Consider the following 26,059-nt stretch of genomic DNA (forward strand, 5'->3'; position numbering starts at 1 on the left):
GCAGTGCTCAGCAGAAGGTTCACCAAGGAAAATATCAATGTGGGACTAATTCAAGAGCCCTGGGTAAATAATGGAAGGGTACTTGGTTGCCCTTCGAGCAGTTGTAGAGTTTTGTACGACGAAACTCAGTCCAAACCACGGACGGCTATTCTTGTAAATAGGGACACTAAATTTGTCCCAATCACAGAATTTATCCGTAGAGACATTGTTGCGATCAAAGTAGAGGTGCCAACTATCCGTGGGAAAACGGAGGTATGTATTGCTTCTGCTTACTTTCCTGGAGATGTTGAAGATGTGCCTCCATGCTCTGTCGTTCATTTTGTCAACTACTGTAAGAAAATTAATGCCCAATTTATAATAGGGTGCGATGCAAATGCCCATCATACAATTTGGAGCAGCACCGATATTAATAAAAGAGGAGAAGATCTTTTAAACTACATGTCGTCTAACAACATAGACATATGTAATAGAGGTGATTCTCCTACTTTTGTAAACTCTATCCGACAAGAGGTTCTTGATCTCACGATCTGTAGCGACTTGTTATCGGAGAAGATTGTGAACTGGCATGTTTCTGATGAAGAATCATTGTCAGATCATAAACAAATCCGGTTCGATTTTAAAGCTGGATCAGAAATAACAGAAAGCTATAGAAACCCGAAGAAAACCAATTGGGATCTCTATCGTTTTCATTTAACGAATAAGAATTCGTATAACGGTGAACAGTTCACGACTGTTTCACAACTGGAAAATGCCTCTGATGGGATCATTGACCAAATGGTCTCATCTTATCATGCTAGCTGTCCTATTCAACAAAGGTCATCTAACAGGGATGTGCCTTGGTGGAATGACAAGCTGGCAGGATTGAGGAAGAAATCCAGGCGGTTGTTCAATAGAGCAAAGATCACTTTAGATTGGGTTGAATACAAAAAAGCCCTAACAGAATACAACAGAGAACTAAGGCACGCCAAACGTAAGGACTGGAGACGGGTATGTGAAACCATCAACAACGCTCCTGCAGCTGCAAGGCTGCACAAAGTCCTTTCAAAAGACCATTCAAATGGTCTAGGTTGCCTTAAAAAAGAAGACGGCAGTTATACTGTTGACTCTTCTGAAACACTGGAAGTAATGATGAGAACTCATTTCCCTGAATCGATCCCATATTCGGATGAAGAACAGGTCTCAGATGAGGCAAGACATGTATGGTCGATAAATGCCTATCAGAAAGCTTGTGAAATCTTCACGCCTTCGAGGGTCGAATGGGCATTGAGTTCTTTTCAGCCTTTCAAATCTGCCGGGAAAGATGATATTTTCCCAGCCTTACTGCAACAAGGAAAAGAGACGCTTTGTCCGCTCTTAACCGAAATATTCAAAGCAAGTGTTGCGCTTTCATATATTCCAAAAGCGTGGCAAAAGGTTCGAGTTGTCTTCATTCCAAAAGCTGGAAGAAAGGATAAAACAACTCCCAAAGCCTTTAGACCTATAAGCCTTTCCTCTGTTCTTTTAAAGACAATGGAAAAAATAATTGATGACTTCATCAAGTCAACAAGTTTAATAGAAATGCCTCTTTGTAAATACCAATTTGCGTATCAATCAGGTAAATCTACCATTACGGCGCTGCAGTCGCTGGTAAATAAAATCGAGAAATCTCTTGAAGCCAAAGAAATAGCCGTGGTTGCTTTTCTCGATATTGAAGGAGCATTCGATAATGCATCCTATAGCTCTATGAGTTCAGCCATGGAAGCAAGGGGCTTGGATAAAAGTGTTATCGAATGGGTTATGACCATGCTCAAGGGTCGCACAATTTCTGCTGATCTAGGAGGTGCGCAAATATCTATAAGATCTACGAAGGGATGTCCTCAAGGAGGAGTGTTATCGCCCTTACTGTGGTCTCTTGTAGTAGACGAACTCCTTAGAAATTTAATAGATCAAGGTTTTGAGGTAATTGGATATGCCGACGATGTGGCCATCTTAGTTCGTGGAAAGTTTGATAACACGATTTCCGATCGGTTGCAAACTGCGTTAAACATTACTCTCAAATGGTGTAGGAAAGAGGGGTTAAACGTAAACCCTTCAAAAACTACTATCGTGCCTTTTACCAGAAGGAAAAAGGTAAAGCTTATACAGCCTTCTTTGAATGGAGTTCAAATTCAATTTTCGGAAGAAGTTAAACACCTTGGTGTTACTTTGGATAAGAAATTGAACTGGAACTCTCATCTGAGCAAGGTCATAAGTAAGGGTACTAATGCCCTATGGGTCTGCAATAAAGCCCTAGGAAAAACTTGGGGACTGCGACCTAATATGGTAAACTGGATTTATTCAGCAATAGTCCGACCAAAAATTAGTTATGCTTCACTGGTATGGTGGCCCAAGACAAATGAGGTAACCGCTCAGAAGAAGCTGGCTAAGTTGCAGAGACTTGCTTGTATATCAATGACAGGGGCAATGAAAAGTACATCATCGGTTGCCTTGGATGCCCTTCTTAATATACTGCCTTTGCATCAATTCATTAAACTGCAAGCTGCAAAAAATGCCTTGCAGTTTATTCGTTATAATAAAATACTAGATGGTGATTTGATTGGTCACATGAAAATCATCAAGGAATTCAATTTAAATTCAGATAACAAAACAATAGAAGATTGGATGACAACGAAGACCAACTATGACGTTCCCTTTAAAGTGGTTAAACCAAGCCGCTATACTTGGGATTCTGGTGGGCCAAGTTTACGTGCAGGTTCTATTGTGTTTTATACCGACGGGTCAAAGATGGGCGACAATACCGGAGCTGGAGTTTTCGGCCCTGGTATCAGCAAGGTAATCGCTATGGGGCGCAGTCCCACTGTGTTCCAAGCTGAAATACAAGCCATCATTGACTGTACAAATGTTTGTCTCAAAAGAAACTATAGGTTTGCAAAGATCTGTATTTTCTCAGACAGTCAAGCAGCTTTGAATGCTCTAAAGTCATTCACATGTAGATCAAAGTTAGTGTGGGAATGCATTCTTTCTTTGAAGCAATTGGCCAGTAGGAACGAAGTTACATTGTACTGGGTGCCCGGCCATTGTGGAATTGAGGGGAATGAAATCGCCGACAATCTAGCAAGACAGGGTGCAGCTTCGAGCTTTGTCGGCCCTGAACCGTTCTGTGGTATTCCTGAGTGCACTCTCAGGATGAAACTGAAAAATTGGGAAATGTCCATGGTAGAATCCAATTGGAACGCCACGGATACATCCAAGCAAGCGAAAAGATTCATAAAACCCAGTCTAGCTAATGCCCGGGCTATACTGAATCTTAATAAAGGAAATCTTAGGGTAATAACTGGCCTGATGACCGGTCACTGCCCAAGTAGGTATCATCTTAAAAATATAGGAAAAATACAATCCTCTGAGTGTCGTTTTTGTCAAGTTGAAGACGAAACTGCTGAGCATTTACTCTGCAACTGCGGAGCATTGCTTAATCAAACAACGTTAACATTTGGAAAAGGGTTATTAGAGCCCTTGGAAATTTGGCAAGGTAGTCCTAATAGGGTAATAGACTTTATAAAACGAGTTGTGCCCAGTTGGGACAGTGTGATACATCAACCAATGTCTATCACATCTCAATTGTGAAAGGATATTTGATGAGCACCAAATAAAATATGGGTCATACCACAATATTCCTAAATAATGGAAGCAGTGGTTAAAAGGCTCTACAGATGAGGGAAAAAAAAAAAAAAAAGGGCTTTGTATTTATTATCAGAGAATTTTCGAAAATTGTAGACTACTTGATTGAAATTCAGCATTATTTGACTAAAGAACTTCAACAATTTAGAAGTAACTTCATATTGGCAACTGGCACATTTTTGTAGAAACTGTGAATTTTTAACAAACGCTTGAACGTTACATTTGCTGTCTGTAGAACTACAAAATCCATTTATCTAGCAGAATCTGAAGAATTTCCACATGAACTACAGTTTTTGGACAGACATCTCTGAAAATTTAGGGTTTTTTGCGACTCCGTAGTTGTTCATTTTCGAAAGTTACACATACTTGCAGAACACAGCAACCACTTACAGCACACAATAAAATCGAAAAACCTCTCGGTTAGTTACTTTTCTCTTTGACGAACCATCTGAAACTCCTCGGAAAATGATAGCAACTTAGTAAGCTCAATATACACAAAACAGGTTATTTGTAGTTCGTCATCCAAATTTCAGCTAATTCGATCATCCAGAAGCTGAGATACAGATCCCCAGACTTGGGAATTTTGTATGGAAAAACAGTATTTAACTATTGTCACCGACTGTAGGCCATGCGATAACAAAAGTTGCATAAAGTGACCTTTTTTCAAGAAGCTCTTGATAAGAACTGATCAATTCCTTAAAATAGTGTATGAATACAGAAAAACAATACATTTCACTACAAATGTATTTGCAAAGAAAAAGCTTGTAGGTGTTACGAAACTGTATCATTTATCTAATTTAATGAGCAAAGAAAATCAGTATATATTTTAAGCCCAAACGTCATATTTGACAACATTGGTTTCAAATCGACTCTTTAAAATTATGTTTCAAAAGGGCAGAAATCAACTGGAATCAATTGCTGTACACAAAAAATATGATATTTTTCGGAACAGAATATTGACTAAAGTTTTCAATAAGATTCAATAAGATTTGAAATGAGTTAAAATTGTGTTTTAGAAGTTGAGCTTGAATCAACCCGCTATAAGAGCCTAAAAGCCCGATAAGAATCATCAGGTGTTCGTAAAGACACTGGCTAGAACTTTGAAGAAGCTCGCTAGGAATCCACAGGATCTTGCGTAGGAATCAGACAAGAGTTGACATTTACCCATCTGATTTTGAGAATATCGCTTAGCGGAACAATGTCTGCTGAGCAGAGTTTAGGGAATTGAGAACAGTAGTTTTTTTTATTGTTCCCGACGTTTCGGTCCATTTGGGACCGTCGTGATGCGGACAAACTTCTACCTAGCGAGCGGTCTGGCAGTCGGTGTCCATAATTTAGATACTCCGCACTTGTGACCATTACAGTTTAGCAAAGCTATCTTGACTAGAAACCCTCAAAAAGGTCCTAAACGGACCAAAACGTCACGAAGATAAAAAATAAAGACAACTTAGCTAACATTGTTTCAATAACATAACCTAAGTCGAAACTTATCCAAGGAATCGCTTAAAATTTTGAGATTCCGCTTAAAAATTCCTGAAAATTCTCAAGCCTCCTATGGACAATTTCAAAAGTTCATAATTGGGAGATACAAATGCGAGTGTGTTGGGGGTTGCTTAAAAAAACGTGTTAATGATTAGTACTCGAATTCAGTTTGGCTTTCTATTCCACAGAATCATATGGTGTTCTGTAGCTTAGTTGGTTAAAGCGCCCCTAACAAACAGTCATAACTGAATGTTTTATGCGGTTTTGCCCTACGATGTCGAGGAGGAACTCATTATACACAAAAAAAAACCTAATTATTGGCATGATTGACACATATTACATCAGTAATTGACACCAGAACAGCGATCGCTTTGGAATAAATGTTCAAAATAAAAATGCATGAAATAGTACTTGAGTCGTTTGCATAAACGATGTATGTGGCATGCATAACCATAAAAGTGTCTCTTACAACTCTTGTCAATCCTACTAGGTATTTACAGAAATATTGAAGTACGGATTATTCCAACGAATAAAATGAAACCCAACAAAAAAGGTTACAGTCAACTCTCCATAACTCGATATTGAAGGGACCATCGAGTTGGGGAGGTATCGAGTTACAGAACACAAAATCAGTGCAAATGCGATTCAAGGGACCATCGAGGTAGCCATGAAAACCAACTTTTACTATGGCTCTCTAACTCGATATCGAGGTACAGATAACAGATAACAGATGGACCAAATCATTATCTTCTTTTACTACAAAGAAAATTGAAATGTCGTGGGTTTCTGTTTGATGATTATTAGAAACATTTCTTCATTTTCCGGATATTGATGGGTCTGTGCAGAGGAGCATATAATTCATCAAGTCCTCGTTACTATTTATTCTTGATGACTTTCTGGTATGTTTCAACCGATTTTCCCTGAACAGCTGATGGGTTGCTTCCAGCGCTTCTTCGGATAAATTACCGATAGGAATTTCGAATGCTTCCATTATGTTTGCACTGTGCATCACAAGTTTGTGCACAGTTATAGGCATAAAATACCAATCATACTTCCTTCAGGTAGAGCTGTCGTGTTTGACTTAGAAGATCTCGGAATTTGAGAAAATCGATTGTTCAGATTGATATCACTCGCAGAAACGTTCCAAAGTTTTTGATGAGATCTAGATTAACTCCTGTTATTTCCGAACTTTTTTTCGGATCTACAAAAAACCTTCGTGCTGTGTTCCCATACCCCGCTGGACCCATACCCGGGGTAGGCTTATCGACGACTAGACCCATCCTATTTTTGAATTGTTCTTGGATATTACGTTTGCTATTTTCTAGTTCATGCTTTTGTACGTCCGTTGTTACCCGCCACACTTTGATGTTCAACCTATTAAAAAAAAAAAACAAAATAATTATTCTCTTATTTCAAAGCTCTTGTTTTATCACAACCTGTAGGCAATGTGAATCAAACAATCAAAACTTTTGACCCAGCACTGGAGAATGAGAGGCCAAACTTATATTTGTTTGTGTCGGGAAGTTTTTTGTCTACCTTCGGAGTGTTCATTTCCATTGGGAGCGCTCCACAAATGAAACACTTCGATGATGCTTTGTTTTCGGACAGGATGTTGCAAACTTTTCCATTCACCATCGTTAAGTTAAGGTTCTTGATGTCTTCTTCAACTTCCTTTTGAATTTTCAGAACAGCTTCAGTATCTTCTTTGATCAACATTAACTTAACAGGTCTGGTGAACATAAACTTAAAGTCGATCGGGGTTTGATTTTATTTTGTTTGGAACATTTTCAACGGAACAATAGCGACGATCAGCAAACTTACATCCGAGTTTCCTGCTTCCGAAAATTTTTGTTTGTACATGCTATGTCCTGAACTTCCATTGAAGCCCCACTTGCATACCAATTTTACTGCAGTTCCAACGAGCTATCCTTCATGATACTGGGTGCAGTACAATTCGAGCTGTTGTAGATCGACCGAAACAGATGTTTCTGATGCAGAAATCGGTTTCGGAATTATTTTCTATTTCTCTTGCCTTAGCGCATAAAGGCCAGGAAGCAAATTCGGATGTAATTCGTTCAAAGTGTTTCGAAGCAAATTGTACTTTCGTTCCGATAGATTTAAATCAACGTACACACTAAGCTCTTACGGTGAATTTCACCGTAATCTCAACACCTGAACAGTTCGGTGAAATAAAACACCGTAATTCCGTCAAAATTTGACGGATTCCGGTGATTTTTCACCGAATACTGTAAAAATTTACCGTATTTCGTTAATTTATTTCACCGAACTGTTCAGCTGTTGAGATTTTACAGGAATCCGTAAAATAATTTAAGTGTGTACAAAGCTAATGCTTGTGCTGCAGTTATGACCTGTACTTGATCCCCACTCGAAGAATTTGATACGTTGGCAGCGAACGCGAGCTTTTAGGGTGCATTATTGTTGATAAGATCTGCAACACGTCGCTTTTTGGTTTTTCTTGAAGATTCATTGAACAGTTTGAGAGGCCTTCCCATGCCATCGTCTGCATCGTCAACTTTCTGATTGCGCGGAAACTAACCAGTCGGAGTTTAGCTTCACGAAAATTTTGTAAGATCATCCACATTTTGGTTTATTTTGCAACAATAAAATTTGCAAAACGTCTTTAGCTCGTTCTCAAATATCTTGGAGAAAGAATCAGTGCCATAACAACTGTACATGATTTTTTCGATTGGGTGGAGCGGCAGAAAACCACTGCTCGAAACAATCTTTATTGATGATTGTGGCAGCATAACCTAAAAATTATAAGATGACATACAATCGGCATACATATGCAGCTGGAATCACTTCCAGAAATTTAAAAATACTTCAAATTTCATTTTAAAGTGAACTTCAGAAAGGTACTTTGAGGTACTTTTTTGAATGAGCAAAAAGAAAATAACTGTTTGAATTTTGTTCTCTTTAAAAAATGTAAGTTAGTACAGGTTACAGGTTCAAGCCATATTTTAAACTTGTTTTAGATTTTTTTCAGCAAGAAATCCCAAGTGCAGAAAAGATCGTGTCATAATGAAATCCTAGCATAATTTTCGAAACTTTAGACCGATTTACCCTGGACAGGTCTCAAATGCCACCTAAAGTATTGATCAGATTAATAAAATTCTACTCGCATTGCGGAATTATTAAGAGGAATTATTACATAAAGTTAATTTAATTACAAAATGAATCTAGGTAATCCTTCAAAAATTCCAGAGAGTGCCTTTACACGATTAATTGATCTAATGTCTAAGGAATTTTAAGATATAAATTTATTAGTCGATTACTGGAAATATTTTAGGCAAATCACTGCTTGGACGAATTTCTGGTAGATTAATTGGAGAAATTTCGGACACAACTTCAGAATATTATTAGAAAAATAAACTCCTGTTAGAAAAGCTGAGGGTTTCTAGTATTTCAATACAAATCCAGAGGATATATGTACAAGAAATCTCTCTACCAATAGTTCAAAGGCATCGTAGGAATAAGATTAAAAATTACCTGTTTAACATTTGTAATAAGTATTTGATAAATTCCTAACACTTGGAACAACGACAGACGGATTTATTTCAAAGATTCCTAGCAAACAATTGAAGTATTTTCTGTCGTAATTATAAGAAGAAATCTGGGGAGAAATTCTGAAGATGTTTTTGCAAAATTAAGGAGGATGTATCAGTTTTCGCACATTGTTTTGAAGAATAATCAAAGATTTTTTTGATAAGCATTCTTAAACCAATCATTAGTGACTTACTGAGAACATCTCTTGGAGAAATCATGACAGAAACTAGACGAAGTTCCTACTCAACTATATTCAGGATTTGCTGGTAAACTGTGGAGTGTTTTCTGGTTGACCAGCTAGAGACGATTTGCTCGAGCCCAGTGCGATCAACAGAAACTAGCTGTCTTATTTTTTATTCTCCCGTAGTTCTGGCGTTTCCTATGGTAATTGAGTATGAACGCAAAAATATCGAAAGAGACTACTAGTTCCGGTTCTGTACTCGATTACATCAAGCTAGAGAAATTCACAGGATGATTTCCAGAGGAAAGTTGGGGACATTATCTGGAATAAATCATGTCTGAAACAAGTTTTTTGATATGAAGAAAATAATCCATTGTTTCCGATAGTAACTTTCGAATCTAATTAGGAATCCTGAGAAGCTGATAGAAACGGTCAAGAATTTCTCCAGTAAGCTGATCTTATTCTGATGTAATGCTAAGAAGTCGTGAAATTGCCCAAAATAGTTACCTAGAAAGCATTCTGATTTACCGGCCGAAAATTTAGGATTTCGACTACTTCAATATTTCAAAAGAGGTAAGGTGCTATTGGAATCCAACTGTAAATCATGAATCACCTATAATCAAATCAGCCGATTCACTTTCAGATTTAAACATTTCTGGCGCATATTTTGGATTTCTCGAACAGTACCGTAATTTCGGGTGAAATTGATCATTTTTTACGGTTTTTCTTGTCTGTTTTCGATAATGTTGACAATGCCAAACAACTAAATGCAGAAAACAAGTACGAAGGGGAGCCTTATCGACTCATGTACCGAAATTTTGTAACAAATGTAATTTTAGTGTAAAACGCGGAAAAACGCCTAAATGTATGCAATTTCCTAAGGAATTCAATGATATCTAACAAAAATTCGATTATTTCAACCATATGAGCTAATTGGTACGAGTTTTGGTGATTAAACCTGGTTTGGGGATATATCTCAAGCAGCCTCACAAACTTTCAGGTTTATACCATGTTCAAATCCTTGTTTAGAACTAGAAGTTCATGGATGTTTGTCAATACTGCACCGTCCATGATTTTGAAATTTTACATTATTTTCATAGTAATAAACATTCTTTAACGCAAAAAACTTCACAACACACAATTCGACAATAGTTACGACAAACAACGTTCATTTACTGCAGGTTATATTGATATTTATGCTTCATTAGGAATAAATAAAATCGTGGGATACGATGATCAATTTCACCCTTCTGATCAATTACACCCGATTTTACGGTATGGTTCGAACCCAAAAGCCTCAACTTGGTCTTGTTGAACAACTGCACGTTTACGACTATCTGGGCCTCCTGTTAAAAGTTTATACTTGAAAATTCTGAATCGCGGTGAGGATTCCAAGACTGCGGACAAAGATTTTGAAATTTCTGTAACATTTCATTTTTAAATGAAGATTCCTATATTTTGTCGGAAAGTTCAAAACTATGACAATAACTCACCCTACTCTGCTTGGAAGATATTCTCTGTGTGGCAAAAATTAAGGTTGTATAACTGGAGAACCAAACATTCTTGCAGGCTTAAAATTTGATCGCATCAAAGTAGTCTGGTTTCTAGAATATGAAAATTTGAGGTGGGCTACGATTCATCTTTACCTCAAAGCTAAGTATACTGTTTCGCTAAAGAAAAGTAAAGAAATTTCTTGACTGAATGGATCAAGAAATTTCTTACAGAAATGACATCTTCTTTCAACTACGTACTGCGATCAGAAAAATGAGATTTTCTGGACCATTTCCCGGATCAAATTTTCCACGCATCGAGATAGGTTCTTTTTTTGTCAGTAGCAAACCAGCCTTAAATTAATAATATACATTGAAGTTATGTAGGTTATACTAGAGTCCAAAATTTTGTATTTCTTACATCCTACGCTGGAGTTATATCACAAATTATATACCTGAGCGCTCTCAGTTAGGTTGAGCATTTACTTATCCGACAGCGATTTCACAGGTATTATGATAGGGAGGTATCGAGTTATGGAACACCAAATCATTATAACTAACTCGATATCGAAATAGCGAAAGTCGACTGTATTTCCAAAGGCATGGAATCTTGTCTACACATTAAACAATGAATCAGTAAAAAAAAGTTTGTAATTTTTCCTACACATCAAACCATAGATTTAAAACCAAATAAAAAATCGTTTTTGTTAACCACAGAAAACTCAGTAGGCGTCAGGGTGAGACCCACTCTCATCGCTCTCACCGCACCACCACCCACTTTACATCATTCAACACCCCTCTCCTTTTCCCCTCCGGGAGCTTTCATCACTTATTCAGTAGCTCACTCACACCGTGTCGTTCAAGTCACTCCGCGAATGTAAATGTAACGAAAAATCATCTTTATCGATTATTGACTCACCCCCTGTTCCTGTTCTTCTTCGACGTCGTCGTCGCGATGCCGATGACGGTGATGACGATGATGCTTCGCGTCGCCTACTGCTTGCGCATATTGAATGGCTCCCCCTCCCCCATTCGGCCCCTTCTTATCGGTCCCCATTGGCTGCTGCTGCTGACACACGACGATTGCTGCGTTCAAGTTCAAGTTCGAAACAAATATTTTTCTTTCTTTGAATTCCTTTTTTTACTCGTTCGCCACCTCGGCGACGCACTCTCTCTCTCCGCTTCTCTGTCTCTCTCCCGAATGTGTGTTTGTTGTTGTTTTCGTTTGTTGGTCAGGCGTCGCCTGCTTTGCACCCCCGTTCTGCTTTTGGGCGTTGCGTGACGAAGGAATGAAGTTCAAGGTTTGCTGCGTGCAATTTGGGGGGCGCTGGTCTGCAAGCGCGGGTTGCTTGGATTTCGTTGGGTGACACACAGCTGCGCGCCATGATTGATGTGGCTTGCGCTCGAATCCGGCTTCTGAAAGTGAGAAAAGACGAAGAAAAATTTCGAATGAGAATGATTTTTATTCCAGCGATAGAAATTGATTTTTTCTTCTACTAGTGGGAGGAATTTGTACGACGCGGCGCTTATATAACTTCGGAACAAACTAACCGATCCGGGCGATACACACCAACTAAACTAGAGCTGAATAGCATCAGCAGTGGGATAGAAGCGAAGCGTATATTCCTACGGGAACTCGTCGTCGTCGCCTTGCTTAGTCGTCGATGGAGCTTTGTGTAATACTAAAAACACAGCTCGGAACGAGAGGAAAAACACTCGCTCTGACTCTGACTCTGGCGAATCGTTTCAGGGAGGCTCCAGCAGAAGCTGCTGAGGCAGAAGCGTATACTGGGGGGCGGCACAAGTGAATGAAATTTTGATGTGTTGGTGCCTCGATCCCTAGCGTTCCCCATTTACCCCTCTAGATAGAGATGTGCGCCGACACGTCACGCCGCCGCCGAATAAGGTATACTCGCACCACCCATTATATCTTAGCTTAAAATGTATTCAAACAAATCTAATGAAAAAGGATGTCTCAAGAAATTTCTTAACAAATTTCAACGGAGATTGGATGACAATAGTCTCGTCAAAGGATTGCTCCAAGAAGTTTTTGGTTATAGATTTTTTCAACAGTTTATCCGGAACTTTCTCTACGAATTTCGACGAGAATATTTCCAATGATTAGGGGCCTTCCTTAGCCGATTTGTTAAAGTCCGCGTCTACAAAGCAAAGCCATGCTGAAGGTGTCTGGGTTCGACTCCCGGTGGATCCAGGATCTTTTCGTAATGGAAATTTCCTTGACTTCCCTGGGCATAGAGTATAATCGTACCTGCCACATGATATACGAATGCGAAAATGGCAACTTTGGCAAAGAAAGCTCTCAGTTAATAACTGTAGAAGTGCTCATAAGAACACTGAGCTGAGAAGCAGGCTCTGTCCCAGTGAAGATGTTAATGCCAAGGAGAAGAATTTCCAATGATTCTTCCGAGGATGCCTTCTGAAAATTCTTCAAAAATGCTACCAATCGTTTCTCCAGGGATTTATGCTGCATGCTTAGGGAAAACGATAACTACTTGTGATGTAATGTAAATATTCAGAAAAAAGAAAATAATTCACAATACATTACATTCAGTGAAACCTCCTCGAGTCGATATCTGCCAGTCATCATTGTTATAGACGGTTCAGTTATAAATTCGACCGCTAACGTCGATGTGAAATCCTAACATGTTTGTTCTTATTCTAAGTGGGCCACACCTTTTTTTTTTCAAATGAAGGTACTGTTTTCGACAATGAGTCACTATTTTTAACTATTTTGAGCAAACATTACGAGAGAAAATTGGGAATCGTTTTGTTTTCTTGAAGTTAGACCATGTTTTATGTTCAGGGTTGACTACGGAGAGAATTGAGAATATCTCTCCCTTATCGCTCTTTGTAACAATCATGATCCGCAACACATCATGAGAGTCTGTTCAGTCTGACTAGATCGGAGAGTCTGCTACAGCTCTGACTAGATCGGAGGAAACAGTACATGATAAAATCCATCTAAACAAGCTCCAATCCTGGGGACAGTGTTGCTATAGCATGTTCGAGAATTGTTTATCATGTCAGTAAAATAAAACACCTACGCACAATGATATATAAGCGAGAAATATGGGTTTTATCATCGTTCTCTCTTTAGGGTTCTCGTTTGCTGCTCTTATATATCAAGCTTGTGAAAACTTGCTGAATTATACAACTTTATTTTCTCACTCATACTGGGCTGGTCCGGTTCATACCATACCTTCATGTATTATCCAACAATACTTTTTAAAATCACTTTTTCCTTATCTATGAGATACTTTAAGTTTATCAAAAACGCGAAGAATATTTTTTGGATGTTCTATTTTAAGAGTAGAATTTACGGCTACGCAGTCTTCGAGTTATTTATAATTCCAAGACTTCATAGCCGTAAATTCTACTATAAAAAGATACAGTCGATTCCTCCACAAAGTTATATTTAAGATTAAAAACCTAAATATTTAATATAGTTACAGTTTTTTTTTTAATTGCAAATCTCGAGCTCAAACAGGAATGTTTTTAAGCCATGTTTCTAGATAAGTTATAAAGAATTCGAAAACATCATGCATTTTATCATGTCCCGACATACTTCGTATTGCCCAGTAGGCTTTGGAGTAGGCTATGGGAAATCCCTAACCAAAATGTCAAAATAGTTTTCCCGTTTTTTCCACTTCCTAAGTGAGTTTTTCGCACACATTATTCTACACAAATACTTCACAACACTTGAGTAATGCAACTGTGAGTGAATCACGTAAATCCGTTGACCCGTTTTTGAGTCACATCATGACATATAAACACAACACATATAAACATTCAACCAATCATCTTCAAACTTTCAGGGAGAAAAAAAATACATACACGAACTTTTCTCTTCATACAGCTTATAAGGTCCTGTACAACTCTTGGACCAAATTTAGTTATATGGCAGTCCATTTTTTCTTCATATCTTCCTCCGATTTCACTTCTTTAGGATGCTTCCGAAGTGCCTGCTTTATGATGGTCCAGTATTTTCCAATTGGCCTCAGTTCCGGTGCGTTCGGGGGGTTGAGATGCTTCAGTACCAAATTGGCCATCTGAGCCTTGTACCACTCCAAAACCTCTTTCGAGTAATGGCACGAGGCCAAATCCGACCAGGAAATCGTAGAACTATCGTGTGACCTCAGAAGAGGAAGTAGACGCTTTTGGAGGCATTCCTTTAGATACCTGCCCATTGTCCGTTCCAGTTGTCACGAATGGGGTGCTCCGCTCAAGCTTTTTTTCGCATCTTTCAGTTACAGTTTTGGATAGATTCAGTTTCTTCGACACATCTCGAACTGAACTGTTGGGATTGCTCTTGAAAACTTGAACTACCCGGTTGTGATCCTTAACACTATACGGAGATCCGTTTTGGACACTTTTTTCTCTCCAATCGATGGTCAAACGTTCGTGATACCGAGATAAAACACGAGACACCGTAGAATGTACCACTCCCAGCTTTCAGCAGATGGCACGATGAGATAGATCCGGATTTTCGAGGTACGTGCGCCACTGCTGTTCTTCCGAGTCCATCTTCACAACGATTGCACATTTACTAGTGAAATTTACACAGCGTAAATAAATACATATTGAACAATTTACACCCGAAATTTCAATAGAAAATACCCAACGGGTAAAAAGTTACAGCCATCTAAAAGTGGTGCAATTTGATTCCGTACACCCTTTAATTAGGTAGATAGAAGAGCAACAGGGACGAAAAAAATCATGCTCACTATACTCAATTCACTGACATTTGGGCCGCACCACCACCAATATGATTATACCAATGAAGGTGGCGCAAAAGTAGATGGGAAAAACAAAATAACGATGCCCGTGTGTCGTTGGTGTTTTTGATTATCAGAAGCAGAAGAGTATCAGTTTTAGAAAATTGATTATCAATGAGGTTCATATTAATTAAAAAATATGCTGCTATACGGGTAATGAACGATCCGATGCACGGAATCGATTATATTGACGCGTCTTTAGTGTGTCTCGTGCAAAAATTACAACTTCCCAAAGCGGAATGTAAAAAAGTCAAACTGGTTAGAATGAATATCAATTTTTGTTTCCGATAATCACAAAGCGGTTGAGTAGCAGCAGGTTAAAAGGAAACTGACAATCTTGCGCAAGTGCTTTGCCAATCTTTGTTGGGTTTGTCAAGGTGAGGATAAATCAAATAAAAATCAACGAAGATTGTACCCAGCAAGTATCAATGTAGGCGAGGGTAGATTGAGTATTTTCGTCCCTGAGCAATAGACTGGCCCTTAAACAAAAAAGTTGTAAAACTTAACGGGGCATCCCCTAGATATGAGCCTTAGGGTAAGAAAAACGCTCTCTCGAAATTTCAACTCAATTGGTTGCTCCACCAGCTGGCGCAATCGTTATGAAGTTTGTATGGGATATTCGTCTCAAATATATTGATAATTGACCCTGTGTCACTGTTTCGTTCCGTATACTAATTGTTCACGTTCAAATAAGCCCAGAATGACAAATACACTAGTTGATACCCTAATGAACATAATTGCAGAAGGTTGTATCTGAATTTAATCTCATTTTTATTACTTTTTCAGTTGTTGAAAGTTAGGCTTAGATCAGCACTCCCGTACAGTCACTTATATGCATGCGACATGTGCCTCAGCTCGCCCAGCGTCATAGGTGGCTATGATGCGCTTAGTGGTTACCTCCAAGCTATATTGAAGAAATACAAGCAGTATTGCATGATATACTTCAGATGGTTAAAACACCAACTTTATTAATTTTGATCGTGGTACAATCTTCTACAATATTCTTCGCTATTATATCAAGTAGTGTTTTTGACATTCTGGGTCCAATTGAACGCGATCATCAATTTTCCTGAACCAAACAGTAGATGATGTGCTGTTCCTCATATGTTTGAGCTGAAAATCCCATATTAACTTCAATTCAAATGCGCCAGCTCATGGAACGACCAAATGAGCTGAATTTTTCAGAAAGGCTTCCTCTAACCCCAAGAAATAATCCTGGGGGGTGCCCCGTGGAATCATACAACTTTATTTTTCTCCCATACTGAGCTGGGCCAGTCTACTGAGCAACAATATGTAGGTTCATGATTTTTTGCCAATGATGGCAAAGTTTTAACTGGGAGTGTATCTTTCTTACTTCGATTTTTATAGAATCTGACGAAAAATTTAAATGTCACTCTGCCTATGTGAACCATTTTCTCCCTTATTCGGCCATGGTCATATATCACATTTTCGTGATGTTAATCTAGTTACACAAAATATTGACCGTAGAAGCAACATAGTTTCATATATTGGGCCAATTGGTATTCTATATTGATCACTGATATCTCAAATCTAATCACTAAAATAACTATTTGCGGCACCGCTTTTTGCTACCAGCACTGCACCATAAAAAATTTCTTAGTATTTGGTCAATTATTATTAAAAGAACAAACAATTTGGCCATAGATTTCTTCAGAAATTCCACATGGGATTTCTCTAGGTATAGCTGAATTGATTTGATACTTATTAGAATTTTTTCAAATATCAGGGTGTCGACTCAATTTTGAAAATAAAATTCCCTGACTTTCCCTGACCTTCCAGTCATTTTCCAGAAAAGTTTCAGACCACTGAGTTGGTTAATTTTAACCGAAATAAGTGAGATTTTTATAAGAAGATACATATTCGTTATGTTATAGGTCGTATGAATAAACTGACCAAAGGCTTTTGCTTTATTGAGATATAATATTATGTACCTGCCAGATGAAATTCTTGAACGTTTATTCAAGTTGATATGATAAAACTGAACAATTGAGAATCTATTTACATTTCAAACTTGAAGATCCGTATGAACAAAGATGTTCTCGGCTAGTGAACTACCTCAGACCTAATTTAAAATTTTTGGCATGAACGAAAATTTTGGTCCTCCTTCCTTTTTTATACAAGAGGCAACACTATTACGATCATCCACCATACTCTTTTTAGTGGAAGAAAGCTATCCAAAAATTTGGCTTCTTCCAGGCAAAATTCAAGCCATTGCCATAAAACTTTCTTGGAGAATTGCTTCAAGGAATTCCACATAGATTGCTCAGAAATTCTTCTTGAAATTCTTAAGTTTTTTTTTCCAGATATTCCTTTAGGGTGATTATAGAACGAAGCCACATCTTAAATTTTCAAGAGTACAAGACTTGAGAATCAAACAACGCTCCGCGTTTTAAATTTATCCCATTGATCACACCCAGCAAGCAAGTAATTTGATTGGTTTTCAACGCGAACTGTTGTCAGATTCTCCAGTCTTGTGCTCTTGAAAATTCAAAGTTTGGCTTTGTTTTATAATCACCTTAATACTTCTTAATGAACTCTTGAAAGATTTCCTCAAGAAGCTCCTCATCTCCAAGATTCTCTAAAAATTGATAGAGAATGTCTTTCAGTCTTAAATATTTCTAAAAATAGCATTTTGATTTCCTAGAACTATTCCAGGAATGCTTATAAAAATATTTTTCAGGATAACATATTTTTTTCCAAATTGTTTTTATTTATTTTTTCCTTAGAATATCTTTGATAATTCTTCACGATTGGACTTATTCTACGACTGGCGTGAGGTGACTATTGTCGGTGTCGTATAGCGAGGTGACAATTCTCGACTCGAGTGAAGTGACTCGCCGTGCAAATCAAATGGAGAGTCACTTCACTCGAGTCGAGAGTTGTCACCTCGCTATACGACACCGACAATTGTCACCTCACGCCAGTCGTAGAATAAACAATATCACAAATTGTCAATAGCAGGGCTGGGAAAAATTCTGAAATTCACTCTACAGTAGCCAAACAAAGTCAATCACAGTCAGCGAAGCCAGTGAAACTCACGTCCATCGCTGCTGTAGGCAAAAAGCCTTGAAAATTGCAAAACACCCATTGCTAAGGGCAACCCAAAATTACTTGAGCTTGAGCTTGAGCTTGAGCTTGATTGGCCGCCCGTGGATGCACTCCAGTATCGCCAGATCAGCTGCACTTACACAAGGAACCAACCGAATGACTGCTTGGAACTAACAGGCATTCTCAGTGTATAAGTGCTGGTGATCTTCTATTTTTAGGCAACAATGGCACCTGCCACGTCAGAATGCAGACCAATGAGGGGAAGGGGGAGGAATTGATGATGCATTGAACTGACTCCCACGTAGACCGTATATTCCACTGCATCCACGTCAGTTCATGCGGGAGTGTTTTGGATTGGGGGAAAGGCATGGCAGAGAGGTTTGCTTTTGTGGTTAGCAGACTGCCTATGTATCAGGCGTAAGAAAGGCGAGCGCGTGGAAGTAATGCGTTAGGGAAACGGTTTCTTGTCCGTCTCTGGTTCTAGCGTTTGCTATGAACGAATAGTTTGAGTGTGATATATTTAGAATGGAAGATAGAAGCAAGTGAGAGATATACAACTACAAAGTACGAGGAAAGGGACGGGCCTGGGATTGAACCCATGACCTTCTGCATATGAAGCAGAAGCGGTAGCCATCAGACCACCAACCCCGTCGTGCTAAGGGCAACCCAAAATTACTGTAGAAAAATGTTCTATTTTCCGCTGCATTTCCCACATTTAGAGCCTTCAATGACACTAACATTTTAGAAAATTCATGCACCCAACATAGGCTACTTGATGAGATTCATGTTTTTGAACTACTGTACTGGGAAGAGCTGAACATTTGAAAATGATTTTCGTGAAATTCAAGCCTTCCCAGCACTGGTCAATAGATTATCAAGATTATTTCAAATGATATTCCTGAAATTTCTGCTTTTCAATGATTTTCTGGATTACTAAAAATAATAGAGGAACTTTGAGAATCATCCTCAGAGTTTCTGGAGAATTTTCTGGGTCCTGGTTCCTTAGTCGAGTGGTTAAAGTCCACGGCTGCAAATCAAAGCCATGCTGAAGGTGTATTGATTTAGCATAATCAATTACTTTGCAGACAATAAACTCGTTTGATGTTGTAGTGTTGATATTTTTCCCTGACCTCAAGTGAAATTCCCTGATTTTCCCTGATTTTCCATGTCAAAAATAAATTCCCTGACATTCCCTGACTTTCCAGGTTTTTTCAGGTAGTCGACACCCTGAATATGATTCCAAGATTTGATCTTAACGTTCATCGCTCAGTCATCGTAATCATCGAAACTTTAACAGCAGTTTTTCTGTTCAATACTAAAAATGTTTCGCTGAAAATGTGTTCACTGTGTTTCAGTTGGAGAATAGAATGCATTGAACACATTTTCCTGTACATTTTCTTGAGTTTGAACGAAAAAACTGCTTTTGAGAAATCTGAAATCAATGACTGATCCTGCCCCCTTAAACAGATTTCTACTGGCATTTTTTTCAGTGATTTCTTCATGAATTGTTTCACCGATATATCTAAGTATTCTTCTGGGAGTGTTTTCCAGGAGTTCTTTCTAAGAAGTACTTCAGAATTTTATAAGAGAATGCCAATTTGATCTTTTTGAATTGCTGACTCAATTGAAAGTACACATCATCTGCACTGTAAAAATCGTTTGAATCTCGTGGGCAAAGAGATAATCGACGAAGAGAAATCGATCACTGCAGATACGCCTGTATGATACTCAACGCGAGATTTGATTTGTTCGACAATCATCAGTAATATCTGAAAAAAGAGTACCCTATGCCAAGAGTTATCCATTAATTTATTTTAAAATTTTCTTAGGGAATTCTCCAAGGGTTCAAAGGTCTGTGGTGGATTTCCGTACATTTCCACTAAATTTTCACAAGCTGTTACTAAATTTCTATAATCATTGTAAGAGGAAAGAATCTATCTAGGGAATCCTCTAATAACTTCTTCAGAAAATTCATGATGGATTCTCACTAGAATTTAGTCAGAGATTTCCTGAATTTTTTCAAGGATCTTCTCAGGTATTTCACCATGAATTCTCTCAAAAGTTCTGCTGAGAAAAGCGTTGGGAAAATTTGTCTTTAACATCGATGTTACGGAATCGATTCACACGAACTGTCGAATCGATTCACCGATTTATTATTATTGTCTTTATTAAAGAGACTTTCAGCCGCCTTTAAATCGATGTTTTTGAATCGAATTCGAATTTAAATTCATGCAGTTTGAAATGAGACGAAATGCATTTGCATTCGATTTAAACATCTTTAAAATAAATCAGTTTTGAAATTCAATAGAATTTACTAATTTATTACTAAAAGAGACAATTTACACCGTCTTCAGCCAAACGCACAGACTGAACATAACATACATTAGACAACGGACATACGCAACAATCGCTAGCTGAGTATTCCTTTAGAATAATTCCCAAGAATGCTGGAACAAATTCTTGAAAAAATCCATCCAAATCTTTATTATCCCGAAGTCCTTTCCTAGTTGTTTCACTAAAAGTACCTCCAAGCCTTACTTCAGGGATTCCTCCGGGCCAATCCTGCTAGTGAATTCTTCTAAAGATTTATTTCAGCGTCTTCCATTATTTTGCCAAATATCTTTCAAAGAACTATTTCCTTTCTTTGAACAGAAATTTGTGGTAGATTTTACCAATAATACCTCTCCAAATTTCTCCAACCAACTACCCGCCATGAACAGCCCTGTCGTCGTAAAATTTGAGCTTTTTAGTCGTCCCTTTTTTAGGGGGGCGTTACTATAACCTAGATGGCGTCCCAAGGGGTGGGACAGCTTACTGATCTCGAGCTAAATCACGAGTTGTTTTTGAGCAGCTCTGAATAACTCGATTTCCACGGCGGCATGTAAGCATAGCAACCATAAGCATGGGCTTGTTTGTTTTAGTAGTGAAAAATTTTCGCGTCTTGTCATATGCAATCGGCAATCCTTATCAAAGGTTTAGCTTTGATAAGCTGAGTGGGATATTTGAATTTCTTCCAGAATAGTTAAAAAAAAACAACTGAACTAGTACTAGAAAACGTATTTGGACTAATGCTTGTAGAGCTTATGAACTTCAACTCTAATTATTTTAATTAGGATTACCCCAAGCCGAGACTAACTTTGCACTTTCCTAGAGTTGTTACGTTGAATTTACGGTATTAATTGAAAAGTAAATGCTATGCAGTAGATAAGTTTATATAATGGGAAAGAATTGGGGAACATATACATGTCGGTTTGGAGGAACCTATAATCTATTATTCGATTTAGGAAAAGTGTTAAGTATAATTGATAAAATGTAGCGGATTTTTGTTTACGAACACCACTTTTTGTTTAAAACTTTTGATACATCTAAGATTAAACAAAAATACCAACTTCCAGGTGTTAATGAGGTCGCCTTATAAGAAAATTTCATTAATACTTCAACACATACAGGGGATAGGCAAAATGATTGAGATAGGCAAAATTTTGCCCAAATTTAAATGCCTACAACTTTTTGAAAAATGGATGAAATTTATCCAACGAGGCTCGCCGAGTTGGATAAATACGACGAATGCTGAAAAAATCGAGTTTTGCAGCGAGTTGCATACAACATTTTTTGCTATTACGAAAAAACCGTTTAATCGGATTGTATATCTAGGATCACAAACACATTTCAAAAGAACTCACGCACCATGCGTCGTACAGGCTCGATATTTTTTTTTCAATCAGGTAGGCTGTGATTCATACATTCTACTTGACTGTCACACATTTTCACGCTTTATTGATAGAAGGGTGAAAGTGATCAATATTTAACAGATATTCGAGGACAGGCCAGGTAAGACGCTGCATGCAAATTTATACAAAATTGTACACTCACTATTCATGTGCTAAGTTTTACGCACGCATCGGATTTTTTGGGAATTAACTAGATCATCGTTTCCAGAACTTGGCTTTCGCGACCCCCCGACCTCTCGTCGCCTCGCTCGTTTTATGAATAAAAAGTCAACTGGTGAGACGCTGGGGGGTCGCAAAATTCAAGTTCGGGAAGCTATGACCTAGATTACATCAATTGCCTCATCTTCGTCTTGCTAGACGTCCCGATTCCGAATCTGAATCGCACACACGAATGGTACTCGGATCGTCCAATGGATGTAGGGCAAGTAGCTTGTCATTGGTAAATACAAAACAATTCGAAGCATGGCTGTATGCCATTCAGATATTTAGTTGGCGATTCTCAAAACAGTTCTGAAAAGTGTTACTTTTCAGTACCCAAAATAATGCTGAAAAGTAGCACTTTTCAGTTCTGTTTCTTTTGCTAGGAAAAGTAGGCCGTTATGATGCCCATTTAATTGATGAAAAGTAGGCTAATAAGCAACGGAATAGCAAAAAAAAAAAAACATTTTGACAACATTTCGATTACCTTATACGATAAACATTCAACCAGTACAGGTTCAAAAAAAAAATATTTTTGAATGATAATTAATGCATCCCATTCTAGATCTTATTGAATAGACGATGTCAATGTTATATAATTGGTGCTCACATTCATAAGAAAGCTAATCAAAAATTTAAAATAATAAACGCGTTGTATCTTTTATAAAGCTTATGGTTCGAAAAAAAAATACAAAAATTTCCAGAAGGCTTCTCAATAAATGATAATCGAAAAATGAATAAAGAAATCAGTGCTGGGAATGGTAATAGTAGTAGGCTTGAGCTTTTGCGAAAATCACGTGGCCCTCCTAATACAGTAGTTCAAGATTGTGAATCTCATCAAGTAGCCGATAACATTTTTTTGCTCAACGATATTTTTGCACCATTTATTATTGCACACCACGTTGTTGGATGCTTTGCTGGTTAGGAGAAATTTATGATATTTTTTCAAAGAAAAAAAGTGAATCGAAAAATCAATCTCCCGAAAATATTTTTGAGGTCTTAGAAAGGTTTCATTGTTTTTAGTTCTTAAAATAAAGGTCTGCAGCCAAATATAGCACCTAATTAAAATATATGTCGAGCTTGAAGTAATTTCAAATTAAATGATAGTTGGCAATTGCTGAATATTTCGTTACATTTGCGTTAGATATATCAGTCAATCTAACAGTTTTCAAACATTCATGACTATTTTTTGAAATTGTCAAACTAAAATTAGCGAAAGAATGAAAATGTTACTTCCTATAAAAAGTTGATAAAGAATTGTTTTGCTATCATATGTATGCTATGCTAAAATTGGCCCAATATGAATTAGAAAATTAATAGACTGTCTTAAGAACATATGAGTTGAAGATTTTTTCAGCTTCAAACTTTCATTTATTTCATAAAATCTTATGAGGTCTCTGAGATAATTCGGTTGATATTGTTTCACTAATGCTAAAGCGTATGTCAAAATTATAAAATAGTTTTGTTTAACATACGAAACAGGTGATGTTTATACCAAGGGGCGATTTCAGAATTGATTGGTGTCACGAAGGCAAAAGTCCGAAAAAGTTTAGAAAACACTGGTCTACTGCGTTCTCATGCAAATTTGGGTAACGTTCAGTTTTATGAAATTCACTTGCATTGTTTTTTTCGAAATAACATTGATAGCTGAATAACAATCTATGCAGCTACAAGGCTGTTTATAAATACACTTTTCAACTAAATAAACCATTATTCAACTAACAATATTACCTGGGTTTTCTAGTATACTTTCATTAATTGTCCTTGAATTGAAAATTTTTCAATTGCTTCCAAGATTTCTTGATACAGCTTGAAACTTTCAATTGATGTCCTAGAGGGCATTAAGATGCAATTGATCCACGTGAGACGAGATCGATTTACTCCAGGGCGTTGATACATCTTGACAATTTCTATTGATGTCAAACAAGGCGTTAAGATTCACCTGATCTAAGCACGATAAAAAAAAACTTCAGGGCATTTATACAACTTGTAATTTCCAATTGATATCCTTAAGGGCACTTGAATGACCTGATCTACGTGGGGCAAGGCCAGATTACACAAGGGCGTTGATATATCTTTACAATTTTTATTGATGTCATACAGGGCGTGAGGATGTAGCTGATGTAAATAGGACAAGGTCAAATTTTTTAGTGCGCTGATACAGCTTGGAGATCGATGTCCTAGAGGGCGTTAAGATGATCTGATGTATGTGAGATAAGGTCAAAGTACTTCAGAAAATTGATATATCATTACAATTTCTATTGATGTTGAACAGAGCATTAAGATGACATGATCTACGTGTGAGAAGGTCAAATTACACCTGGACAATGATATATCTCGACAATTGATGTCCTACAGGGCGTTAAGATGCTTTACTCCACGGCGTTGATACAACTTGAAATTTTTAATGTATGACCTAAGGGGCGTTAAGATGTATCTACGTGAGATGAATATGATTTACTTCAGGGCGTTGATACAGGTTTATATAGTGTGACGTTGAAACAAGTGGATACAGTATGACAATTTCTATTGATGTTATACAGGGCGTTAATATAACCTGGTTTTAAAGGATAAGGTCTAATTTATTCAGGGCGTTGATAGTGATTAGAGTTTTCAATTGATCCTAAAGTGCGTTGAGATGACATGATCAACACTAGATAAGGTCAAATTACTTCAGGGCGTTGAGGCCATGCAGAGCGTTAAGAATCACCTGAGCTTATTAGGAAAAAATAATCCAGGGCGTTGATATATCATGGAATTTCCAATGTACCTGCAGCGCGACAAGATGCAGCTACATGCTACAAGGTAAAATTTCCCAGGAAGTTGATACAATTTGATGATTTTTATTGATGTTATTCAAGACGTTAAGAAGATCCGATCCAATTAGGACAAGGTCAGATTTAGATTATTTTGAATAGATTTAGATACGGGGTGTTGATACAGCTTAGAGTTTAGAATTGATGTCCTTAAGGGCGTTAAGATGACCTGATATACGTAAAACAAGGTAAAATAATGTCATACATGGCGTTAAGGTGCACTTGATCTCAATAGAATCACAAACACATACTCCAGGATGTTGATATAGCTTGGAATTTCCAATTAATATCCTAGAGGGCGTCGAGATTTGTATTTGTATTTGTATTTGTATTTAATGATTTATCCATCTGACCTGAAAGGCCTCAATGAAAGCTTAAAACTAGATACACTGAGAATATCATTATAGTTTAAAAACATTAAGACATATGGTATGCATACCGATAACAAAATCAATAATTCATTGCTATAACAATTATCATCAAACTCTTAGAGAATATAAACAACATAAAACTATTAACAGTTCATTAACAGCATACACATGAAACAACATTTAGTACTACAGAAATCACAAGTTAGGGTTTCCAAGTATCATTATGTCGATTGACAAATTCACGATATTTGACTCGTTCAGGCCAAGTATTACTACTCATAGCTAATAGTTTGTAATGTTCATTCAAAGTAACTTTAAAGGAGACGTAGTCAAGCTTAGAACAATCTTTTCCTTTCGACACCAACTTCTTTACATTCAAGTTATCATTTGAATTTATTCCTAGACAACGGGAAACCATTGCACTGATTTCAAGTTCGGTTACATTTGGACTAATATTCGTTAAATACAAATCGAAAGTGTTGTTTACGTCATTCTGACTGTGTTGTTCATCATTTTCACAAACATCTGCAAACCTATAGTCGCACAACGAATTTGTTCCTCCACGAGTATTAGACGATGACACAGGGGTAGAATGGCATTGGGCGTTCTCCACGGATGACGGCGGCTTAGGTACGGCGATGGAAACTAATGTTGACAGTATTACATCAATTTTAGTCTTTAATTCTGCTATCTCCACGTCT

At 37.6% G+C, this 26,059-nt stretch overlaps 1 protein-coding gene across 1 annotated transcript in view; it reads right to left on the reverse strand.

Annotated features, from left to right (window-relative positions):
• Positions 1-11,521: 11,521 nt before the first annotated feature.
• LOC110674216 overlaps positions 11,522-26,059 on the reverse strand; it is a 43,164-nt gene continuing 28,626 nt past the window's right edge. The window contains exon 3 of the mRNA XM_021838365.1: positions 11,522-11,793. Within this exon, the coding sequence (XP_021694057.1) occupies positions 11,674-11,793 (120 nt within the window). The 3' untranslated portion in view covers positions 11,522-11,673. The remainder of the gene's footprint in view (positions 11,794-26,059) is intronic.

Source organism: Aedes aegypti, chromosome 1 (genome assembly GCF_002204515.2).
Source record: "Aedes aegypti strain LVP_AGWG chromosome 1, AaegL5.0 Primary Assembly, whole genome shotgun sequence".
Taxonomy (NCBI): Eukaryota; Metazoa; Arthropoda; class Insecta; order Diptera; family Culicidae; genus Aedes; species Aedes aegypti.